The 26,240-nt window shown below is 41.1% G+C and overlaps 1 protein-coding gene across 3 annotated transcripts in view; it reads right to left on the reverse strand.

Moving 5' to 3' along the window:
• FMN1 (formin 1) overlaps positions 1 to 26,240 on the reverse strand; it is a 529,863-nt gene that overhangs the window by 209,529 nt on the left and 294,094 nt on the right. For all 3 annotated transcript variants that reach the window (XM_056545728.1, XM_056545726.1, XM_056545727.1), the window contains exons 6-7: positions 12,743 to 13,518; positions 9,730 to 9,874 (exon numbers count right to left, since the gene is read on the reverse strand). In XM_056545728.1, the coding sequence (XP_056401703.1) occupies positions 9,730 to 9,874; positions 12,743 to 13,518 (921 nt within the window). The remainder of the gene's footprint in view (positions 1 to 9,729; positions 9,875 to 12,742; positions 13,519 to 26,240) is intronic.

Raw genomic sequence — 26,240 nt, forward strand, 5'->3', positions numbered from 1 at the left:
AACAACTCCCAGTATTGTCGGACAGCCGTTGACTGTTCAGGCATGCTGGGAGTTTTGCAACAGCTGGAGGCACCCTGTTTGGGAATCACTGGCGTAGAAATCCCCTATGTCCACCCCTATGCAAGTCCCTAATTTAGGCCTCAAATGCGCATGGCGCTCTCACTTTGGAGCCCTGTCGTATTTCAAGGCAACAGTTTAGGGTCACATATGGGGTATCGCCGTACTCGGGAGAAATTGTGTTACAAATTTTGGGGGGTATTTTCTGCTTTTACCCTTTTTAAAAATGTAAAATTTTTGGGAAAAGAAGCATTTTAGGTAAAAAAAAAAATTTTTTTTTTTACATATGCAAAAGTCGTGAAACACCTGTGGGGTATAAAGGTTCACTTAACCCCTTGTTACGTTCCCCGAGGGGTCTAGTTTCCAAAATGGTATGCCATGTGGTTTTTTTTTTTTTGCTGTCCTGGCACCATAGGGGCTTCCTAAATGCGGCATGCCCCCAGAGCAAAATTTGCTTTCAAAAAGCCAAATGTGACTCCTCCTCTTCCGAGACCTGTAGTGCGCCAGCAGAGCACTTTTCACCCCCATATGGGGTGTTTTCTGAATCGGGAGAAATTGGGCTTCAAATTTTTAGGGGTATTTTCTGCTATTACCCTTTTAAAAAAAAAAAAATTTGGGGGGGAAAACAAGCATTTTAGGTAACATTTTTTTTTTTTTTTTTTTTTTACATTTGCAAAAGTCGTGAAACACCTGTGGGGTATTAAGGTTCACTTTATCCCATGTTACATTCCCCGAGGGGTCTAGTTTCCAAAATGGTATGCCATGTGTTTTTTTTTGCTGTTCTGGCACCATAAGGGCTTCCTAAAGGTAACATGCCCCCCAAAAACCATTTCAGAAAAACGTACTCTCCAAAATCCCCTTGTCGCTCCTTCCCTTCTGAGCCCTCTATTGCGCTCACCGAACACTTTACATAGACATATGAGGTATGTGCTTACTCGAGAGAAATTGGGCTACAAATACAAGTAAAAATTTTGTACTTTTACCCCTTGTAAAAATTCAAAAATTGGGTTTACAAGAACATGTAAGTGTAAAAAATGAAGATTGTGAATTTTCTCCTTCACTTTGCTGCTATTCGTGTGAAACACCTAAAGGGTTAAAACGCTGACTGAATGTCATTTTGAATACTTTGGGGGGTTTAGTTTTTATAATGGGGTCATTTATGGGGTATTTCTAATATGAAGACCCTTCAAATCCACTTCAAACCTGAACTGGTCCCTGAAAAATACTGAGTTTGAAAATTTTGTGAAAAATCGGAAAATTGCTGCTGACCGTTGAAGCCCTCTGGTGTCTTCCAAAAGTAAAAAAACGTCAATTTTATGATGCAAACATAAAGTAGACATATTGTATATGTGAACCAAAAAAAATGTATTCGTAATATCCATTTTCCTTACAAGCAGATAGCTTCAAAGTTAGAAAAATGCTAAATTTTCAAATTTTTCATCAAATTTATGGATTTTTCACCAAGAAAGGATGCAAGTATCGACAAAAATTTACCACTATGTTAAAGTAGAATATGTCACAAAAAAACAATCTCGGAATCAGAATGATAACTAAAAGCATTCTAGAGTTATTAATGTTTAAAGTGACAGTGGTCAGATGTGCAAAAAACGCTCCGGTCCTTAAGGCCAAAATGGGCTCCATCCTGAAGGGGTTAAGCATGCTAATTTTCTTATCTTTTTGATTTTTAAACATTCCTGTTAAAAATGTATTTGGTTTCCCTGTTTCTGTGTGTTGTTTTTGTCCCTTAAAGAATTGTGCATGCAGTGCCTTCTCCATAACCAATTTTTGATCTATTTCATGCCGATGTGCTACTTTTCCCCAGTTCTCTATTGTTGGTGCCCTCCCATATTCCTCTTCTGCTTTTTTGATGTTTTCAACACTCATTTTCTTTTGCTTTGCATTTCTTCTTACATTTTAGCAATATTTTTACATAGAATTTCCCTGAGGAAGGCTTTTAGTGTGTCCCACACAATAAAGATCAGTAGATCCTTTGTTAACTTCCCAAAAGCCAATAATTATTCCTTTACCCCTTTTACGACCTCCTCTATTGTCAACCAATGAGGGTTGATATACATACTCCTTACACCCCCTATTTTTTTTTCCATTCTGATTATGGAGCACACTAACATAGCGTGGTCAGATAGACATCTAGGTTCATAGGTCACTGCCCTAATTTCTTCCAATGCTGAATAATTAACAAGCACATGGTCTATTCTAGATGCAGTTTTGTGCAAGGCGTTAAAACAGGAAAACACTTTTTTCCTGGATGGAGTTTATGACAAGCGTCAACCCAGCTATTCTTCAACCATTTCTGCAATAGCGTCCTACCACCTCTTATCACTTTTCCTTGCCAATCCAATTCCCTTACCATTACACAGTTGAGGTCCCCGATGACAGAGATCCTAATATTCCTTGTCCTCCATAAATCTTTATTCTGATCTATTTTCATGTTATATAATTTTTTACGTCCTGATAACCTTGTGACCCAGTTGCTATTCTTTCCGGGTTTTTAAATAGCTTGGTACATACATGTTTTATCATGCCTGATGAAGAGTCCGGTGCGGGCTGTAAACTTAATGTTGCGTGACAAATATATATACCTAGTTTTTATCCTTACAATTGGAGCGACATTCATGGTCTTTTAGGAGGGGAAGCGCCACCAGCAGAGTCATATTTTCCCATGAAATTACTTCTCCTGTCTACTTGTACTTTTGGACCAAGTAGCCTAGGGTCATCTAGGAAGGATGCCATGGCAGCTGACCTCAACTACATCAGTGATTATATGTGCCAGTAAAGGTACTACTGACATGAAATTTTCAACAGTTGTTGGTATCAACTTAATTGCAAATGTGTCACACAAGAGGTTGCGTCAATGCCGGAGTAACTGTGCAAGGTGCTTGTCCAGCGGTTTACAAGTGATGCTTCAATGGGGCGCCTCTGAGGATTTCTGTTCTAAGTCCCAGTTCAGGGTTTTGAAATGATGGTACAGGAGCGTATGAAATAATGTTTTCTCTTTATTTTGAAAATGCATTTCTCAAGGGGTCTCTTGCTTCATCAGGTCATAACAAATGTTCTTTATATACATGTACAGGTTTTGAAAAGATGCGGGAGATGGGACATAGTGATGACATCACTTAATTACTGGATGTGATGTATCGGCTTTGATATCGCATCCCGGTAGTAATGCTGTTAAAAGCATAAGTTAAAAATAATAATAATAATTATTATTATTCATCAGTAGAGGAAAAGCGGCAACTTCAGAAGAGCCGACAGGTATGGAAATGTACTGAAATTGCTGTCTCGCATAGAGCCACGGTAAAGGTGTGTCGGCATAATAAATAAATAAATAACATGGGTCAGCATAAATACAAAGCAGCGTTGGCATAATATTACATTTGATTCAGATACAATAGCATATCAATTTAAGGATATGCCTCGTGTACGCATTTAAAATTGAAGAGGATTTGATTATATATATGGCAGAAAATTGTGCACATAAAAAATATATATTTTAAAATACATAGAGTATATAAACATACACACATTATATATTATAAATATAATTGAATGTAAAAAGGAGAGTTATCTACACAAAATGTAATTATAAAACCAAAGGACACAGCAGCTGTCGTTTTCATGCTACAGTGATAATGGACAAAACTACACCCTATAAGACAATAAGGATTCATGCTGCAACGATATACCTTATAAGACCATATGCATGTGATATATTATTGTAATAAGTATAACTGGACTGGTATAGTTGAAATATATATCAATGTCCTGTCACACATGTGTACATGAATAAATGTGCATGTACTGGATAGAAGGTATATAGGGGTATACAAGACCTGTTTAGAGTGATATATATACTGTGGTCTAAATGAATATCAGATAATGTTTTACCTCATTGGGTTTTTGTGCTTTGAGTCATGATGTGGAAATTGATAATATTGTATGGAGTTATACAGACGATCTGTGGGATGGGTAGGAGTATTATGGGAAGGGGGAGTCCAAAAAGGGAGATGTGATATTGGACTAACTGTGGTTATCGGATTAGTCCTATGGCTTGATTTAAGCCTCTTGGGGCCAAAGTGCCGAGACCAACAATCCAAAACATCTCTCGCTTAATGAGTTCTTCAAATCTAAAATAATAGAGTTCTCAGCCCTCAAATAACTCAGCCAAAAAGGTTGTACAATGGAGGTTTGGAAAGATACATACATTTTATTATAAATAACTTTTACACATAAAATTTCTCACAGGGCCTGTGTGATATAACCTAAAATAACATAAAAATATATACTTGATAATAAATGGACAATCTATAAAAAGGGAAACCGGTAAGATACAAGAAAAATGTCAAGTGTTTATGGAAGGACACTTCTGGATAAATATATATAACTGCAATAGTGATTGACCGCAATTCACATTCAATAGCAATTCGTGTTCAATAATGCGGTATCTGAATAACTGACGGTACTATGTACTGCTCACCGCTCCTTGAATAATCGCCGTCTACCACTCTGTAAAGGCTCCGCTGATGTATGTAAAAATTGCCGGTGTACAGTAAATAATATTGCGATTCTGCAGGAACAGTATACAGCCAAGGTGCTCCATACCGGGAGCATGTAGATGGTAAGTGGTTTCTGCTGCGGCGCTGGAGACACATGGTGGTATGCAAAGTAGTACCTGGCAGGGTACACAGATTGAAGCACACACAGTGGAATGCGGTGGTATATGAAATAGTACCTGGCAGGGTACACAGATGGAGGCAGCTGGAGTAGTACCTGGGAGGGTAGAAGGTAGGGTACACAGATGGAGGCAGCTGGAATAGTACCTGGCAGGGTACACAGATGGAGGTAGTTGGAACAGTGTGGCGGCAGGAGTGGCAGAATTTTCAATCTAATAGTGGTCAGATGGTAATGCAGGTAAAGTTCCTAAATAAAAAGTCCTTCCTTAGCACCTTGTTCAGGCAGGGTAGGTAGGCCAAACGCGTTTCGAGGCATGGACAAGTGTGTACTAGCCCCTTCCTCAGTGGCTTTAGAATGGTACACTCAGACAACAGGTCATTTATATAGGCAGCTCTGATTAATCAGCTGGGAGTTAGGAGATGTGGTTACTCATTCAAAATATGGCATGGATCATTATTTTTCCATTATATGATTCTATCCATGTTTTTCATCTCTGGATGATCCATGCCATATTTTAAATGAGTAACCACATCTCGTAACTCCCAGCTGATTAATCAGGACTTTATATTTAGGAACTTTACCTGGATTACTATCTGACCACTATTAGATGGAAAATTCTGCAGCCACACTGTTCCAACTACCTCCCTCTGTGTACTCTGCCAGGTACTTTTCCAGCTGCCTCCATCTGTGTACCCTACCTTGTACCCTGCCAGGTACTACTCCAGCTTCCTCCATCTGTGTACCCTGAGAGGAACAATTTCATATACCACCGCATACCACTGTGTGTGCTTCCATCTGTGTACCCTGCTAGGTACTACTTTGCATACCACAGTGTGTCTCCAGCACTTCAAAATCGCCTGAGCTCTGCAGCTGCCGACCGCAGCAGAAACAGCTTACCATCTACACGTGCCCGATCTGGAACACCTTGGCTGTATACTGTTCCGACAGAGTCGCAATAATATTTACTGTACACCGGCAATTTTTACATACATCAGCGGGGCCTTTACAGAGGACAGAGAACGGCGATTATTCAAGGAGCGGTGAGTGGTACATAGTACCATCAGTTATTCAGATACCGCATTATTGAATACGAATTGCTATTGCATGTGAATTGCGGTCAATCACTATTGCAGTTCTATATATTTATCCAGAAGTGTCCTTCCATACACACTGGACATTTTTCTTGTATCTTATAGGTTTCCCTTTTTATAGATTGTCCATTTATTATCAAGTATATATTTTTATGTTATTTTATGTTATATCACATGGGCCCTGTGAGAAATTTTATGTGTAAAAGTTTTTTTTATAATAAAATGTATGCATCTTTCCAAACATCCATTGTATAACCTTTTTAGGTATTTGAGGACTGGGAACTCTATTATTTTACATTCCATTGTCGTTTCACCTAAGAATACACGTGCACCCAGTTAACCTCGTACAATTTTTGTTGTGAGCTTTCCATCTATTTTGATAATTTTAGTTCTTCAAATCTGTTGTGAGTGGCTTCATCCATCTGATCTATCGGAAAGATCCATATCGAGTCTTTAATAGATGCATGTTTTTCCTGACAATGACGGGACACACTAAGATAGCGCCCTCTTTGTTGTTCCTCTTTTTATATTTTTTACCGCAATGTGTCACACAAGACACATCTCATGATGGGTAAAAGCAAAGAGCTGTCTCAAGACCTTCAACCTAATTGTTGCAAAACTTAACAATGATGTCGGTTTCAGGCAGATTCCTAAGCTTCTGAATGTTCCAGTGAGCAATGTTGGGGCCATAATACAGAAGTGGAAAGACAATTTCTTCATAAACTTGCCTCCACCAGGTGATCATTGCAAGATTTCTGATAGAAGAGTAAAAAGAATAATCGGAAGACTTCTCCAAGGACCAATTGTGGAGAACTTCAAAAATACATGCAATCAGCAGGTATTGTCTTAAAGAAAACAGTAAGTAATGCAACAGTAAGCAATCCCTTGACTGTATTAGCCTTGTCAGACACTTCCTGGCACTGGTTTAGCTTACTGTCTACCAATACCCCACATAATTGTACATAATTGTTCAATTTCATTTGCCATGTCTGTGCCCAAGCCTCCAACTTCCCCACATCCCTCTGTAATATTCTGTAATCCTTTTACATATTGATTTATGGAACCAGTAGAACTGAACCCATTACGGATCCCTGCGGTACCCCACTTGTAACGGTCACCTAACCAGAGTAAGCTCCATTGATAACACCCCCCCCCCTCCTTCCGATCACTCAGCCAGTTACTAAATCATTCACATATATTCTCGCTTAGTCCCAGCATCCTCATTTTATGTACTAAATTTTTGTGTAGTGCCTTAGAAAAGACCAGATACACAGCATCCACAGCTTCACCTCGGTCTAATCTATAACTGACCTAATCATAGAAGCTGATCAGATTAGTCTGGCAGGACCAATCTTGCATAATGTTGGTGCTGTGTTAGAAGGTTATTATTAGCTCCTAAGCTCCACACCCTCACTGTACCATTTGCCATAAATGTGTTGTAGATCGCATTAAGAGGTTAAACCAACTGTAACAATAGTTTCCTGATGGAAGATGGTAACATTGCAAACTGTCACCGGCGTATGTACTCTCCTGCTACAATGTTTTAATTGCCCCAATAAAGATTAAAAAATAATAATAATACAACTTTTAAAATATGTATGCAAACCTGTGTGCCTCCATTTTTACAGACTGACTTCAAACTATGTAGAAATTGATCCTGCAATAACCTCCTATCTCCAAGTTCTTGCTAATGGACAAACAAAAGGTTTTTGGATGGAGAATTGTTGGAGAGTAATCCTAAAGGCGCATTCTCATTTCAAAAAGTTAGGTAGTGGATTGATGAGGGCCAGGGTCAAATAGAGTGGCAGTGGGCATGCGCATCCAGTGCTTCATTCATTGTCTATGGGTCTGCCGAACATAGTCGAGCGCCAAACTCTGAAATATTCAGCAACCCCTTAGAGAATGAATGAATCGGTGCACTCCATATATTTTGGGGACACTTTTGTCCCCAATGTTGGGATCGGTGGATAGGGATATGGGGTAGCAACTTGAGATGGGAGTACCCATTTAACATGTTGGGGACTAAGGGCGTACAGGTACGCCCTTGCTCCCTGGTACTTAAAGGGGTTCTCCGGTGCTTAGACATCTTATCCCCTATCCAAAGGATAGGGGATAAGATGCCTGATCGAGGGAGTCCCGCCGCTGGGGAACCCTGTGATCTTGCACGCGGCACTCCGTTTGTAATCAGTCCCCGGAGCGTGTTTGCTCCGGGACTGATTACCGGCGACTACAGGGCGGGCAGCATGTGACGTCACACCCCCGCCCCCGTGTGATGTCACAGCTATCACGCCCCCTCCCGTAGGCTTGCATTGAGGGGCGGAGCATGACATCACATGGGGGCGGGGGCGTGACGTCACACGCCGCCCGCCCTGTAGTCGCCGGTAATCAGTCCCGGAGCGAACATGCTCCGGGGACTGATTACAAATGGGGTGCCGTGTGCAAGATCCCGGGGGTCCCCAGCGGCGGGACTCCTGCGATCAAGCATCTTATCCCCTATCCTTTGTATAGGGGATAAGATGTCTAAGCACCGGAGTACCCCTTTAAGGACCAAGGGCATACCTGTACGCCCGTGGGAATTCCGTTCACTGCCACACACAAAGCAGTAATCGGAACGGGATGACTGCTGATATCTATCAGCAGCAATCCCAGGACTTCGCCTAGGCGAATCACAGCTTTTTCCGGGCCGTTCGGGTCACTGGTGACCCGATCGCCCAGAAATTAAGGATGATCAGAGCTGTCAGAAACAGCGCCCACCATCCTGAACCATAGAAGTGAGGTGGCAGAGGATAGGAGGAGTGACACATGGATTGGTCAGGGGTCAAACGTCATGATCCCCCCCAGAGTGGGGTTAACTTGGTGACGGCTGCCCAGACTCAGTGGTGGCAGTGGCAGTGAGCGTGACAGGTGGGAGCGGCGGCAGCAGCGGATGTGACTGGCAGAGATGAGCGGGAGGGCCACAGTCTGAAGATCAAGGTGAGTGATCTACAATTGTGGCCCCCTAAAAGTTTCTAAACTACAACTCCCAGCATGCCCAGACAGCCTGTGACCCTCCAGATGTTGAAAAGCTATAACTCTCAGCATGCCCAGACAGTCCAGGCATGCTGGGAGTTTTAGTTCTGCAACATCTGGCCCCCCAGATGTTGCAGAACTACAAGTTCCAGCATGCCTAAAATTTTTTACAATTTTCATGACATTTTTGAATTTTCCACCCAGAAATGATGCAAGTATCAACGGAAATGTATCACTAACAAAGTAGAATGTGTCACGAAAAAACTCTCTCTGAATCAAATAAATAAGTAATAGCATCCAAGAGTTATTAATGCATAAAGTGACAGTGGTCAGTGCAAAAAATGCTCTGGTCCTTAAGGTCTTCGTCCCAGAGGGGTTAAAAAGTATATCCATGTCAAGAACTTTCCAGAGCATGAGCAAATCCCATAGCAAACCTTTCCTACTCAAGAGTTTCTGTCACTAACTGAGGTGGCACCAGAGAGCACTGTGGTGAGACTGGAAGGAAGTACACAACTCTCTCTAGAACATACAGCAGCTGCTAAGTACTGGAAAGCTTAAGATTTTTAAATAGAAGTAATTCACGAATCTGTCTAAGTTTTGAGCACCAGTTGACTTTAGAACTTTAAAAAACTTATGTACCCCTTTAACAACATATGCACGCAATTACTTAATACATGTTCGACTTAAAAGGGTTATCCAGGCTTAGAAACATAGAGCTGAATTCTTCTAAAAACAGAACAACAGTGAATGGAGCCAAGTTGTAATACTACACATAACCTGAGGATTGTTTTTGAAAGAAATTTGCTCTGTTTTTCTATTCCAGGATGACTCCTTTAAATGTGCTTGTTCCAGAGTGAAAAATACATACAGTACAATTCACCTTTTTTGCTTTTGTCTTTTTCTCATAAGACTCTGATAATGGCTTTTTCTTCTGCTGAATGCTGGCTTTACAAAACAGGTCTTCAAACTCTTTGGTATCTGCAATCTCTGGCTCTTTAAGAGACTCCCACAAGGAAGTGTTGGCACTAAAGTGATAAAAAGACATCAAGTCACATATCTGAGGACATGTCCCATATTAAAAGGCATAATTATTGGATGTCCTATCCTCAGGATAGGCTAGCAATAGCTGATCAGTGGGGAGTGGACATGAAGAATCAGCTGTTTTGGAAGCTGCAACCCCGGGATGTAAACACAGTAGACAGAGCTGGAAGTTCAGGATCAGTACATTGTGTAGTGGTGGTATCAGATTACTGCAACTCAGCTCCCATTAAAGGAAAACTGAAAGTCTGTTCAGCCGCACTAACTATAATGCGGGTGAACATGAGTAAAGTGATGCATTACTTATTTAAATTGGTCCGCACTTTTTTTTTTTTTTTTTTTTTAACATATGACCCTCGCTGGTAGAATGCTAATTATGTTAAGTGGAGATGGGAGCAAGCGTGTCATGGATTTTGTCCAGGACTCTTTCGGACATCTTTAAGATTATGCATGCAAAGATCAACTCTAATTACAAAATAATAAATGTTATTTCACTGAATATAAAATAGTCCATCACACATATTCATATTCTGATATACGGCTGACACTGTGTGTGGCTAACTATATGCAAACTCATAAGACATGTTATTCTCACAATTATTCGAGTTTCATAATTCCCCATAGAATATTTATTCCAATGTTTCTCATTAATATTACTTGCACTTTGTCAGGAAGTCACACCATAAATATTAAGGCCTAGCACTGTATGTTCCTATTAAGTATAACATAACAGCATCCATTTAGACTTTTGAAATATTCCACACATTCAAAGAGTTGAACATAACTAAGACAATAACTATCTTTTTGATAACATAAACATTCCTCGCTTCACACAAGTTTCTGATAAGAGAGTTCTCAGTAGTTGTTGTTCTGAAGAAGGGGGGGGGGGGGGGCACGTCAGCATGAGGTATTATGTGACCATATAGTCTTCTTGTAAAGAGAGGGGCCTTTATGGGAAAGCACCAAGAGGCATAAATGTATAATGAGATAAGAAGGCTTCCTGTGAGGGGAGATCCTTAGGTGCCAAAGAGGTCCTTTCAGATGCAACCCTATATGGGATAAGACTGTTTGGTAACTATACAATTGCTTCCTATTACATTTTCTTCCCCTCTTTTCCTCTATTTAGAGTTAGACACACAGCACATATTTTTGGAAGCGTACTAGTTCTTATTTGATAAAGATCATCTCAAAATGTGGATGAAAGAAGAAGAGTACTTTCCCTTCTTCTGCAGAGAACGGGGCATGTTCTATGCATATTAAAGGGGTTATCCACCAAAAGGTGATTTTACTATTTACCGGGCTGACAGTAATGGACATGATTAGGAAGGATCTGCACTTGTCTTGGGGCTAAATGGCTGTCAAGAGATTACCATAATACTTGTATTTCCTGTTTGACTTTTTTTTTTTTTTTTACTACAAATCCCACAATTCCATTTTCCTCCCTACCACACATCAGCCACCCCACCCATTGAAACATAAATGAGCTGCATCCATTCAAAAGACCTGTGGTTTTCAATCAGGGTGCCTACAGCTGTTGCATTAGTTGCAGATTGATCTCTCTCCCACCAAGCGATCGCTCCCCCCATTGAAGCAGACAGGCTCCCTGTCATCAACTGACTAGTGAGTCAGGTCTCGGCCGCATTGCAAGCTGGGAAAAATCTGAGACAACAGTCATTTTGTATTCTGATAAAAATAAATATTGGAGTGAAAATCACAGAAGAATTGTGAGAAAATCGTCACACACAGGTACAGACACTATACAATGAACTAACTTTACAGCCCCTGTAGCATAGTCAAATAAAAAAAAAATCCTGGAATATCCCTTTAATGCATACATATAATGCATATAGCATAATTTTTTTACCATCTAATTTATATCCAAATATTACTCCACATTTTGTACCAGAGAAGAGAGTATATAAATCTTATATTGTACCAATATGTCCTGCCAGATATACCCACCTAATTTAGAAAAAGGAATTATAAATCTTATATTGTGCTTAAAAATTATTTAGATAGGAATAGATATTTCCTCTAAATTTAGTAGTACAGATTATAAATCTGTACTTAAAAAAATCAGATTTGTGTGGTTAGTTAGGGGCCTAAATGCACAAGTGTGCAAGTCACTATATATATATATATATATATATATATATATATATATATATATATATATATATATATATATATTATTTGCCCATTCCTTATATCATTTGGTGTAATATTCTGTGTCAGTATAATAACATGAATATGACATGAACTAACCATTGCTGTAACGGATACCATTTTCTGTAACGTGTAGTTTTAATGCTCCTACCAATATAAGCTTATAATGCTTTATTAATTTTCTACATATGTTATTATCTCTTTAAGAATTAATACCATGAAAATTATTATTAAATTATCCTTTTACTAGATTTAAGTTACTAACAGTAGCTAATAATGCTTTACTAATTCTTTATGTATGTTCATATTTGATTGATGATTCATAGCTACATATAATCATTCTGTTTATATACTTATTTATGTTTATTTAATCACAACTAATAAATCTGTATATTTTGTAATACCTGCAATATTGCAATATCATAAAATGTATTATTTTATGATATTGCAAAAAGTACTGGTGGGAGTGCCAGATGTCAACCCCCTGCGAACCAGCTATTAATATCCTATCCTGGGGATAGGCCAACAATCAATTTTAACTGGAAAAAACTCGAAATAACCCTCAAATAACATATGGATTTCAGATTACTTATCATACAATTTTAGGTTTGTATTTAATAAATATTATTTCAGTCATCTATAGCTATATAGTGTATATGCACACATATATACAAATCACTATTTATTACCTGTTGGTCTTAAATTGAATTCTTGTCCAGTAAAGTGGCTTCATTGGGCAACCAGGCTCTACTGGGGGTTTACGGGGTGGTGCTTCTCTTGATAAAAATCCCCCAAAGAACGAACCAGGAACAGGAGGTGGTAGAGGACCAGAACCTGGAGGTGGTGGGGGAGGAGGACCAAAGCCTGGTGGTGGTGGTGGAGGACCAAAGCCTGGTGGTGGTGGTGGTGGTGGTGGTGGCGGCGGAGGAGGACCAGAGCCTGGAAGTGGTGGCGGTGGAGGTGGGCCAAAACCTGGAAGTGGTGGTGGTGGGGGCACAGGGCCAGGTAATGGAGATGGTTCAGGAGGACTAAAACCTGGTAAAGGTGGAGGTGGTGGAATACGACTTGCACTAGCCAAAGGAGGAACTGGTGATGGCTGTAACTGATTTCCATGGGTAAGAGGCACAATGGAGGATGGCTCCTGAGTTTCTGTAGGGCTTACAAGTCCCTGATTCAGTGATGGGATGTTCAATTTCTTAGGAACTATGTTATTGTTCTTCTGATTTTTATTTTCCTCATCATTGGGTTTCAAAAATGTGTCTCTGTCGGTCTGTATATAAACATTACGGAAGGTCTTTGGTAGGTTCTCATCTTCAGTTGAAATACAGGCATCTTTGACTTCACCCTTTCCCTTATTTAGTCTGTTTTCTAATTCCTCTCGCAGGCTTTGTATGGTTTCCTCCAGTCTTGAGGTTTGGACAGCCTGCTCTCCTCGTACATTAAAAATTTCAACTTCAAATTGGGACTAGAAAAAACAGAAAAGATATAAAAAACATTACAGGACATTAGTCAATGACCATTGCAATAATAGTATATGAAAAGTAAATTAAGTAGCATTGTAAGAGGAAAGAAAGCTAAAAGAGCCATGAGTTCGTTTAGGAGTGGGTACTTTCCAAAAGTTTTATTGACAATCTATACATAATGGTCATTATTCAAAATATGCCAGAAGGTGGCTATAAACCTTAGATTAAAGTCAGGTGAACCTGCTGCCAACTCTGGATTCAGCCATTTATTTAAAGTGTATGGTGGACTCCCAATGATGTTCGTGGAGAAAAGGGTTGGGTGTGATGGATTTTTGCCACCCAACTCTTTTGCTCTGGGAGAGATAAGACAGTGCCTGAGCTATCTAGTTGTGGCTTGCCCCTCCAGTCCCAATAAAGAAAACTTGAACCTTCGGCAGAGCGAACATGTGCGTGCATGAGGATGTCGGGAGAGATAACTGTCAGGGTTTGTGCGGCCGAAAGTTTTTGAAAATGTATGGGCACCTTTAAAACAATAATTGCTATTCCCATCCAAATAAGTTATCCCCTATCCGTACAATAGGTAATCTGCGGGCCAACTGTAGGACCCCCATTGACCCCAAAAATGGGAACAAAATTGGTCAGTGGTCCATTCATTCGCTACAGGGTGGCTGAACACTGCTGATCGCCAAACTCTGCAATGACAATCGGATCCCAAATGATCAGCTTGTTATTCCCTATCCTGTGGTTAGGCAATAACTTCATATGGGAATAGCCCTTTCAGAGTTTCTCATTAACGGCAGTAAAAAGTATATATACACCCAACTGGAATAACATTTTCATTGAAAGACTATTCCAAATATTTTATATGCACATGATTCAAAATATTGGAACAAAATTTACAACTAAATTTACTTCCAAAGTTGGTTGTTATACAGCTTTCAAAAATCACCCTTTGGCAAACGATAGGACATAAGTATCTGGGAAAAATTATCAAAGTATCTGGATCCAACACAATGGCAGGATTAACCTTTCCCATGTCTGTCACCACTTACAAAGTTACATAGGTATCTCCAATTTCTGTGTACCATATACGGTACCTTTGACTATCACTATACTATAATGTTCCACTGAACATTCATCAATACAGGCATCTGGGATGTTGTGTAGGAAGGCTTTGCCAATAAGTCTTGCAAGAAAAGAACAAAGAATAAACTAATGGCTTGAATGATAAACTATGTGTTCTGAGCATCCCAGCTTTTGACTTAAGCCGTGTGCAAAGTTGGCAACATTGCACAAAAAACTAGCGTCATAAAGACAGATTTCATTTTCCATATTGTAAACTTTTCTACTAATGTTAATCTATTCTAATGAAGTCAACATATTAGGGATCTGGAGAACAGATGAAGCTGATGGCTGATAAAATACCTCTCCATTTACTTTTTTAAGGACTTAATAATGCATCATATTTTCCCAACATTGTTTTGTAGTTATAAAGCATTTCTATTTGTGAGCATGCTGGAAAAAAAAATCTATGTAATGTGGCATGGGTCATTAAATGGTAATGCTGCGGGGCTCTCTCATCATCATCAAATTGCCCTCAATTAATAATGTCTATCTGGCAGTTGGCAAGAGACTAAACAACTTGCATATGGTTGGAATTAAGACAAGTAACCATTTTTATTCAGAAAACATAGCAAACTATTTTTCAAGACAGGTTTACTTTAAAAGAGCCATCCATATACAATAAATTGGATCCAAGGGCTTTACATCAATCCAATCAAACATTTTAGAGCCAGAAAAAATACCAACCTCAACTTTTCTCAAGATTCCTTATTAGTAATCCATCGTAAAAACTGGACAACTAGTGCCAAGTACAGTACATATCCAACAACACAATGTACTATATTCTTTCATTAACTGGTGTGTAGTCTTTAACATTCAGGCAACAAAGAGTTAGGCCCCTTTCACACTGTCGTTGCTCTTGCAGTAAGTTTTCTCCCGCTATTCTCCCCGGCTTCCCTGGTGCCAGTCACACTGCCATGTCATAACGGCAGTGTGAAAGTAGCCTAACATACGGGTGTACACATGATGGTTACATTCTAGATCTCTATAGGTGCCACTAGCACCTGAGCAATAGTCAAAGGGAATATATTACCTAGATTTTTTTCTTCTAATTGTAATCTTTTTAATTTAATGTTTATTAAGCAGCTGAGCTGTTCTTAGGGATATGCTTACCTGCAGGGTCCGTGGAACATAGACAAAACACATAACCTGTCGCATTCAAATTAATTGGAGATTTGTAGAACTTTGGAAAATTGCTAGCATCAGTACTGTTAAAAGCAAAAAAGTTGAGGAACACACAGCATTTTCGCGACTAAATTAATGTAGAAAGTACTAGGAACACTAAAGATCCCAGCATACCTAGTTAGCAGCCAGATCACATGACCCCATGCTATCCAATTATTGCAGTATGCAACATTCAGCTCCCAGGCCAATCAGGCGACAGCATAGGGGTGGGTTTAAGAGGCTGATAAAACCCTATGCACTGCATTGTGGCCATCATCTTGGAGAGAAAGCTGAGAGAGAGAGCAGGCATGGCACAAGAAGTACTGATCCGAGAAAATAGTTATCCAATACAAAGTAAGCTGTGCAAAGCATTGAGCAGTGGGTGGACCTCAGACAGTGACCTTCGGCCATCTCCCTGCATTACTGTTAGTGAATAAGGAATACACATTTTAGGCTGTTTCCTGTACTTCCTGGGTTTCATCAGACCTATAGGCCTTGATTTACTATTGTAAACCAAACTGCTTTTCTCGGGTTGTGAGCTACAATTTGGTGCATTGCGCCACAAATTGTGCCTGCACCAGATTTTTTGGTGCATTGTGCCCAAATGAACCTATAAATCCAGAAAGAGGCATGGTCTGCCAGAAAAGTGGCGTGATTTCGCAACCAGACCTATTTACTATTGAACTCACAGAAGATCCTATGAAGAAATAGCTGGAAATTTCCAGCAAGAAAAAGCTGGTCAGAAAACTTTCCAGATCTGTGAATCCCCATAGTAAATATAGTCTGGAATCCTGGAAGTCTGAAACATTTCTCACTAGTAAAAACCCAACACTCTTGGTACATGAGGGCCACAGTGTTTTTACCTGTGTTTAACATAAATATGCATTGAAAGCGATGAGAATAAAAATTGAGTAACAGTTTCTCTGCCACTTGACTATCCGATGAGTTTCCAATCACTGCAAGAATAACATCTACATCTCTTTCAATAAAAAAAAAAAAATAAGTTTCTCTTAAAAGGTTGGCATACTCTGCCATTGTGCATGATGGTGGCAGTAGCAGCTCTATGGGCACCACCTATTAGCCCAGGCTAGTACATTTAGCAGCAGCAGCCCAATGCTTGGTGGTAGAAAGAGCAGCTGCAACAGCAAGGAATAGTTGTCATTGTATTCCAGGGGGTTGTGTGGTTTCTGAGGATAATAAGGCCCTTGGGGATTGGTTGACCTTTCCCAGGTCATCTAAAGTATCTGACGATATTATATTAAGCCAGGTGTAGGTAGATTCCTTATAATCTTCAGTTACATGATGTTGGGGAAATGTCCATCCTAAATGGTCTGTTCCATCGTCTCTGTCTTTGCTTCCCTCACTAGTGCTAAGCAGAAGGATAGCATTAACCTTGAAGATAAGTTGCGTGATGACAGTCAGCTTTTGAAGTGTGTTGCAGAGGTGATAGAGATGGAAGTAGTGGCAGAGCAAAGCACTAGTAGGACTGGTGGTAGGCATGGTAAAAGATAGTATGACATCATGATGGATATGCTGAAAAGAAGCAAAGAGCCAATGATCAGATATCAGAAATTCATACTGAGAGAGGAGTGGTGGGAATGATGATGAGGAGTTTGATGATTATTATGTCAGCTATGAAAAGTGGAGCAGAGGTAGTGCCTAACATCTGTCAAATGTACTAGACATAGTCCTCCACCCAGCTCCCCTGCCTGTTACCACCGTCTACATTACCGGATCGCAAAAAAGACCTGAATGGTGAGTGCGGCTTCTGTCTGTTCTTTGCTTACGCATTGTGCTTTCTGCTTGGCTACACACCTCCGCTACAGGCTACACGTGAGTCTTGTCCTGTGTGTTGCTACACGTATCATCGGCTGCCTAGTTCCATATGTGCAGCCGCTTCATCCCTCTTCTGCTTACAGCTTTGCATCTGTGTTGTCCGTCCTGAGCACACGCTAGAGGCTTCCCTTGTTATACACGTGAAAGATGAATACTGACACATGTAATATGGACACTGGCTCCGAACAGGGAATACAGGTGGGGAGAGAGGAGGCGGGGTCATTTTTCCTGGTGTACAACATCCAGGATCAGCTCAAAGTGCTAGTTCGATCTCTTGAACAACGCATCACCACACTGGCTGATAAGGAGTGTCACCTATTTTGGACCATCAACTCTCTCCAGTTTTATCAGGCCAGCTCCCGAGCCCCAAGAGGGCTCAGAGTCTATAATGCTCCCTCTCAATACCAGGAGGATCCTGAGTTCCTTGCCGAATGGGAACAAGCCCACTTGGACCATGCGGCTAGGCTGACTGACATCGTCCTAAGGAGAAGCCAGACTGATTACGACATCACCACTGTTGCGCTCTGCAGAGCCAAGACTGAGTATCGTACTCAGGTGAGCGAAGCTACCGCCCAGACCTTCTTTAAAAAGCTGGACAAGAAATTGATGGTCACACAGCCAGAAATAAAAGAGCGCAAGAGGGAGAAATTTGTGCGAGACAAGGCCGATTACGACTCGGCCCAGATGTTCACCTTGCACATTTCCAATAAAAGAGCCACTCGACGCCAACATTTTCCATCTAACTGCAGACGAGGTAACGCACGCAGGCCATCTGTGGATTACTGGACTTCGGACTCAGATGCCACTGGCTCTGATGATGCAGCCAACATCCAGACTACTCATCCACAAGTTCCAGTCCCAGGTCTACTCCCTTTAGGAGAAAAACTAGGAGGGGAAGAGGGAAGAAAGGACACTGCCACCGCCTCCACCAAGAGGAAGGGGGTCACATGGAGGGACTAGAGACTGCCCCTGATCCTTTGAATGTCATGAACCTCACAGACATTTCTCTCACGGCTGAGTGCATGTCACTCTGGTCTAAAAGCTTGAATTTTGGCCTTAGCAAGCCCTTTGATGTCACAAAGTTCGAGGTGGACATCTTTAAGACAACCAGGAAGATGATGCTACATAAGATGTTTACTAATAAAAAACTTTGCATCCACCATTTCTGAAAACCTAGGGAGGGAGACATTTCAGCTATTGTGGGACCCCTGGGTTTCTCACCGATATTGAGTCTGACCCCCACATATAGGGATATACTCGACACATTATGCAAGCTGGCAGAAAACACTAAACCCTCTACTGGTTCCACCCTCGTTGAGGTTTTGCCGTTCAAGGGTGGTAATCCGTCTAAATTTTCCCCTTCTGTCCCAACAGGAAGTCCCATTGACTTGTTTGTTCGGGCAGTGACCAGGAACGTTAAGGCATTGCTTTACCCCCATTCGAATGACAACCTCACTCCGGGTGAAGCCAGAGCTCTCAAGTGGTTGGCATCCAGAGAGGACCTGAAAGTAGTTAAGGCAGATAATGGCGGCAGCACTGTTGTAATGACCACTGCTGCCTATGATTCTTAGAAAAAACGCAAGAGCTCACACCCCCTGCATGTGAAGAAGAGTATTCCTTATTCTTAATTCCTTCACCTCCGTAGGATTAACAGCGAAGATAAGGTTTTTGAGAGTCAGGCCAAAGACCTTAAAAAACGACTTTTGGCACGACATTATCCAGAGAACATCATTGACACTAGCCTTCAACAGGTCAGAAACATGGAAAGATCTGACTTCTTGATTGGCAAATACAAACATACTAGATCCCCTAAATGCTTTTGCTTCTCTCTGGCTAACTTCTATATGAACCAACAGGTGGCTAGTGCTATACGCCGCCATTGGTTCATCTTGGAATCTGATCAAGACCTATAAGATTTTGCCCAGCATCCCCCCTAATTACTTATAGAAAAAAATGTCACAATAGGAGATAAATTAAAGAATCATAAGTGTCAGCGACCAACATCACCCAGATAAAAACTGGTTCACAACGAACCCCCTGAAAGTGAATTACCCCTGCAGAAGTTGCTCCCACTGCAGATATATGCACACTGGTAATACCCTCACACTAGGAGGATGGTACCACCGGGTTAATGAATTGATAACTTGCAGGTCAACCTATGTGGCCCTACTATTCCCTTGCGGGTTATTCTATGTGGGCAAGACCATTAGGCAAGCTCCAGGTGCAGTTCCGAGAGCATGTTCGCTCTATCCGGACTGGCCTTGGGGCTCCTAGGTTTATTGCCCACATGAACCAGATACACAATGGTAGTTATGAACATCTCAAGTTCCTGGGCCTAGAGAGAATTCAACCACTCAAAAGCGGAGGGGACCGGAGAAGACACCTCCTCCAGCGAGAGGCTCACTGGATACTGCAGCTGAACGCCACCGGTAATGCTGGCCTTAATGACCGGAATGAGTTTGGTTCATTTTTGTTAATCTTTGATTGTATTTGTTCTATATTTACCTTGTTTTGTTGTCACTGTATTGTAAGTAGCACTGTTCATTATCTGTATTTGCCATCCTGTTTGTTGTGGCTGTGCCCCTGTTATGTGACCGCGGCTGCGATCACATGACTTAGATGTTAACTAGGCTGCTAGGAGACTGTCTGACGCCGCCCCTACGTATAGGAGAGCGGCGCCGGAAGACGCCATTCCGGCTAGAGGAAGTGCGCTCGGACACACGAAACAGCTTGTTCCGGGTCCCCGTCCTCCACTCAGCTCCCCCGCCTGTTACCACTGTTACCACGATCTACATGACCGGATCGCAATAAAGACCTGGATGGTGAGTGCGGCTTCTGTCTATTCTTTGCTTCTGCATTGTGCTTTCTGCTTGGCTACGCACCTCCGCTACAGACTACACGCGAGTCTTGTACTGTGTGTTGCTACACGTATCATCGGCTGCCTAGTTCCGTATGTGCCGGCGCTTCATCCCTCTTCTGCTAAGTACTATACATAGACCTGTTGGTTTTATCAGCTCAGGAGCAGGTGATGGATATGATATCCTGCCATGTGGAAATTCTTTTCTATTTTACCAGATGCAGAAAACCAAGAACAGGGCAGTCTCTGCAGAAAAAAAAGTAGGGCATAGCCAGGGTCTCAGTTTAGGAATTACAGCTCTACATAAGCACTTGTAGCGGCATAAAAGGCCTGGCTAGAAGTGTCACAAGTCCACCACTGGCTACTACAACTACAGTAAGGTCCATAAATATTAGGACATCGACACAATTCTAACATTTTTGGCTCTATACACCACCACAATGGATTTGAAATTAAACGAACAAGATGTGCTTTAACTGCAGATTGTCAGCGTTAATTTGAGGGTATTTACATCCAAATCAGGTGAACAGTGTAGGAATTACAACAGTTTGCATATGTTCCTCCCACTTGTTAAGGGACCAAAAGTAATGGGACAATTGGCTTCTCAGCTGTTCCGTGGCCAGGCATGTGTTATTCCCTCATTAACCCAATTACAATGAGCAGATAAAAAGTCCAGAGTTAATTTCAAGTGTGCTATTTGCATTTGGAATCGGTTGCTGTCAACTCTCAAGATGAGATCCAAAGAGCTGTCACTATCAGTGAAGCAAGCCATCATTTAGCTGAAAAAAACAAAACAAACCCATCAGAGAGCGCTAAAACATTAGGCGTGGCCAAAACAACTGTTTGGAACTTTATTAAAAAGAAGGAACACACCAGTGAGCTCAGCAACACAAAAGACACGGAAGACCAAGGAAAACAACTGTGGTGGATGATGAAGAATTATTTTCCTGGTGAAGAAAACCCCCTTCACAACAGTTGGCCAGTTCAAGAACACTCTCCAGGAGGTAGGTGTATGTGTGTAAAAGTCAACAGTCAAGAGAAGACTTCACCAGAAAGAATACAGAAGGTTCACCACAAGATGGAAACCATAGGTGAGCCTCAAAAACAGGAAGGCCAGATTAGAGTTTGCCAAATGACATCTAAAAAAGCCTTCACAGTTCTGGAACAACTTCCTATGGACAGATGAGACCAAGATCAACTTGTACCAGAGTGATGGGAAGAGAAGAGTATGGAGAAGGAAAGGAATATGATCCTAAGCATACCACCTCATCAGTGAAGCAGGGTGGTGGAAGTGTCATGGCATAGTGAGCATGTTTTTCTGATGATGGAACTGCTTCTCTTGTATTTATTGATGATGTGACTGCTGACAAAAGCAGCAGGATGAATTCTGAAGTGTTTTGGGCAATATTATCAGCTCACATTCCGCAAAATGCTTCAGAACTCATTGGACGGTGCTTCACAGTGCCAATGGACAATGACCCAAAGCATACTGCAAAAGCAACCAAAGAGTTTTTTAAGGGAAAGAAGTGGAATGTTATTCAATGGCCAAGTCAATCACCTGACCTGAATCTGATTGAGCACGCACTTCCAAAAGAACAAGTAGGAACTGAAGACAGTTGCAGTAGAGGCCTGGCAGAGCATCACCAGGGATGAAACCCAGCAATGTCTGGTGATATCTATGTGTTCCAGCTTCAGGCTGTAATTGACTGCAAAGAATTTGCAACCAAGTATTAAAAAGTGAAAGTTTGATTTATCATTATTATTCTGTCCCATTACTTTTGGTCCCTTAACAAGTGGGAGGCCCATATGCAAACTGTTATAATTCCTACACCGTTCACCTGATTTGGATGTAAATACCCTCAAATTAAAGCTGACAATCTGCAGTTAAAGAACATCTTGATCGTTTCATTTCAAATCAATTGTGGTGGTGTATAGAGCCAAAAATGTTAGAATTGTGTCGATGTCCCAATCTGTATGGACCTGACTAACACCAGTCCACTGCTCCCTATGGTCCACAGGCTAATATTAGCACTAGCCCACTACTGCCCACTCTTCGCTGGCTACTACCACAAGTATCTTTGCTGCTGCTTCTACCAGCCAGGCTTATACATACACAACTGAATTTAAAAACTACCAAAAATTTTCAAAGGGAGAGATTTTGGAAAACCCCTGAACCCCCAAAAAAGGAAAAAAAATGAGTCTTTGTATACAAAACTTATTTTTTCTATAAGACTTTGAGACACCAATGCAATTGCAACTCCCAAAAGGGAATTTTTTTGTAATGCTTAGAAAAGGACATAGCATCTTTTTCACTTGCCAGCCACAAAACCAGTTGCAACTGCAAAAAAATAATTTTTTTAAACAATTCTTTCAACTTTTTTAATGTTTTAAAAACACATTTATTTACTATGCTGTTGCAAATTTTTGGAATGCTTTGAAAAAGCATCTTCCGATACCTTTGTGTGTATTTTAACACAAGCAGACATCTGGCAATAAAAAGGGATACTTTATACACCTTTTTGTGTTGAAAGCACTAGTGCAGTGTTTTTAAATAGGCTGTCAGTTACTATGGGTTACTGCATGTCGCCACCCATAACTTTGACCTTAACTTTGCCTTAAAACAACTACTTAAATACATTTCTAGGTGACCCTAGCAGTGTTATACGGGGCTTTAGAGCTCTTAGTGTTACGGTATACACTTGAGGCCAATTTCATTGCTCGCCGAATGAAAGAGATACAGAGATATTCATAAAAGGGTAATCCAGGAATAGAAAAACAGAGCTAATTTCTTCAATAAACAGCACCACATCTGTCCTCAGGTTGTGTGTGGCATTACAAATTGGCAACACTCATCTTAATGTAACTGAGCTGTAATACCACACACAACCTGGTGAAAGGTGTTTTTTTTTTTTTAAAGAAATCAGCTCAGTTTCTCTATTCATTGATGACCCCTTTGATGAAAACCTGATCCAGAGAGCTCTGGACCTCAGACTGGGCAAAAGGTTCACCCTACAAGACAATAACCATAAGCACACAGCCTAGACACAGGAGTGGCATAGGATCAACTCTAGCGTAGGGACAACTCCCTTAGAGGCCCAACCAGAGCATTGACTTATAAGGCCATGTTCACACGGCAGAATTTCCACATTGGAATACATTTTTTTCGGAAGGTTTAGCAAGCCCACTGCTTGAGGTGAGGACAAGTGAGGTGGTGTGTTAGGCTGTGGAACGTGATCAGCTAAAATGTGATTTTATGGTTTCTGTAACTCTTAGCACCAAAGAGAACTGCCAGATTCCCTTGAAACAAAACTGCACACAGGGTTTCACAGCAATCTAACATTTCTGTCTAGGCAATAGGTGTATAAATACAGGTCAGATATAGCCCACCAGGGAATTTTAGACTAACCAATAGCTATCTGAGCATTTTCTGTGGGGAGAAAGAGCCAGTTCACAAACATATCTTTGTTAATTTAAATTAAGCATATTGTGAAAAGTGTTAACATATACATTAAATAGAGGTGGTAATAAATGGCTCACAGTGGCATCCATCAACCATAGGGTATTCTGACATTTATTTAACGTTTACACCATGAGATTTTCAATAGTTTTTCTTGACATATCCGTTAAACAGAATCCATTGTAGCTCCATAAGGAAGTAATATCAGTATTAGTCAGTAGGCTAGGAATCCCACATATGGGATGCACACTACAGACTGCCACAAAGCAACCTACTGTATATAGCCTGCTGACAGATTAAGGAATGTACTTTGGATCACTCCCTCTATAACCAGAATATTTAATTATTTAACACTACTTTATCATAGAAAGTTATTACAATGAGAGAACACAATCACAAGTTGACCTTCAATTCCCAATGGCGTCTGGTTGTAAAAGTTTTCCGCCAGTTTGGAAGGTTTACAAAATCTGCTATTTAGTTACAGAATTCATTTTAAACGTGAATGTCTATGGGGAGCTACAATACATTTCCCTGTTAAAGATACACCCCTGAGATAAAGCATTAACATGAACCCTTCACCACCGCCCCCTACTGAACAGGACAGAAACCTGGCAATCTATTCCTACTTCACTGCTTCCTGCCAAACACTACACATCTTTTTGTCTCGCAATATGTTGTGTAAACATTCAGTATGCATATAAATAGCGAAAGGAAAATGTTAAATCAGCTCCAGAAGAAAACATGTTGCTAGAAAATGAGAAACACACCGATCTGGGGTCACAAGAGCAGAGTGTAGATGAAATGCAATCAGGGCTCCGCCAGCATCCATAGAATGAAGCAAGTCATAAGAACAAGTAGAAAATGAGGGAGCACTTAGGAGCCGGAGTCTCTTGTAGGTGAAAACTTTGTCTTTTATTCAGGCGCAAACATGTTTTCCTATGGCCGGACGCCGAGGGGAACCACGAGGTGCGTGAACAGCTGCTTTGTTGTCGGGAACCAGCGCTTCTTCAGATTACACCCCCCTCATCACCTGAGGGCAGGTATGTACACCTCCATCACGTGACGGCGGGTGGGCGTTTACAAAAACGTTGCTTAAACACAATTTAATTCTGATACAAAGAACCCTGCAGGTGGATTCCCAGAACTAACGCCCAGGGGAGCCTGGGTTTAAACGACAGACTAGACATGAGTCTTTTCGTGTAATAACCTCTTTGATTAAGTACATGCAAAGGTATATTATTGTTCAGCAAAGTTCTAATAATTTATTTATGGTGTTCTTTGTATCAGAATTAAATTGTTTTTAAGTAACGTTTTTGTAAACGCCCACCGGCCATCACGTGACGGAGAAGGTGTACATACCTGCCCTCAGGTGACGAGGGGGGCGTAGTCTGAAGCAGCACTGGTTCCCGGTGCCAAAGCAGCTGTTCACACACCTTGTGGTTCCCCTCAGCGTCCGGCCATAGGAGAACATGTTTGCACCTGAATAAAAGACAAAGTTTTCACCTACAAGAGTCTCCGGCTCGTAAGTGCTCCCTCATTTCCTACTTGTTCTTATGACTTGCATTGCTTACCTGTTTGAGGTGGTAGCACAGAAGGGAGGAGGACATTAGGTGTTTTCGGGAGACACTACCTGAGTTGTGTACACATTAACCCCAGCAGCCCCGATCACTGCTGCGGTGTTGACCGCTATACCTGCTTTCTGCTATCCACAAAATGAAGGTCTGGAGTCCAAGTACATGTGACCATATGTGCAGATGCACATGGGGGCTTCACCTCTGCAGCAATGCAGGGCACCGCAGTATATATGCAATGTACTTTGATCATTTCCATCAGACAAAAAAGGTATACTCACTATTTATATTGACATGTTTTAACTCAGAATCAACTGAAGAACATACTAATAGAATACAAGGAGTGCCAATTCACTTTAAAGTCATAGCTGAAGAGCCTTTGTCAGAGATTTCAGCCACCAATCTTTTTGGGTATATTGCTTCAAGGTTTGTGCATCTGGATTTAGAGATTTTCTGCCATTCGTCTCTACAGATCCTATCAAGCTCTGTCAGGTTGGATGGAGGCAGTTGGTGGACTGCCATTTTCAGGTCTCTCCAGCGATGTTTGATTGGGTTCACATCTGGGTTCTGGCTGGGACACTCAAAGATATTAAAAGAGTTGTCCCTAAGCCACTCCTTTGTTGTCTTTGTTGTGTGCTTAGGGTCATTGGAGGAGATTTATCAAAACTGGTATAGAAGAAGACTGGTGAAGTTGCCCATAACAACCAGATTCAGAAG

The sequence above is a fragment of the Hyla sarda genome, chromosome 11 (assembly GCF_029499605.1).
Source record: "Hyla sarda isolate aHylSar1 chromosome 11, aHylSar1.hap1, whole genome shotgun sequence".
Classification (NCBI taxonomy): Eukaryota; Metazoa; Chordata; class Amphibia; order Anura; family Hylidae; genus Hyla; species Hyla sarda.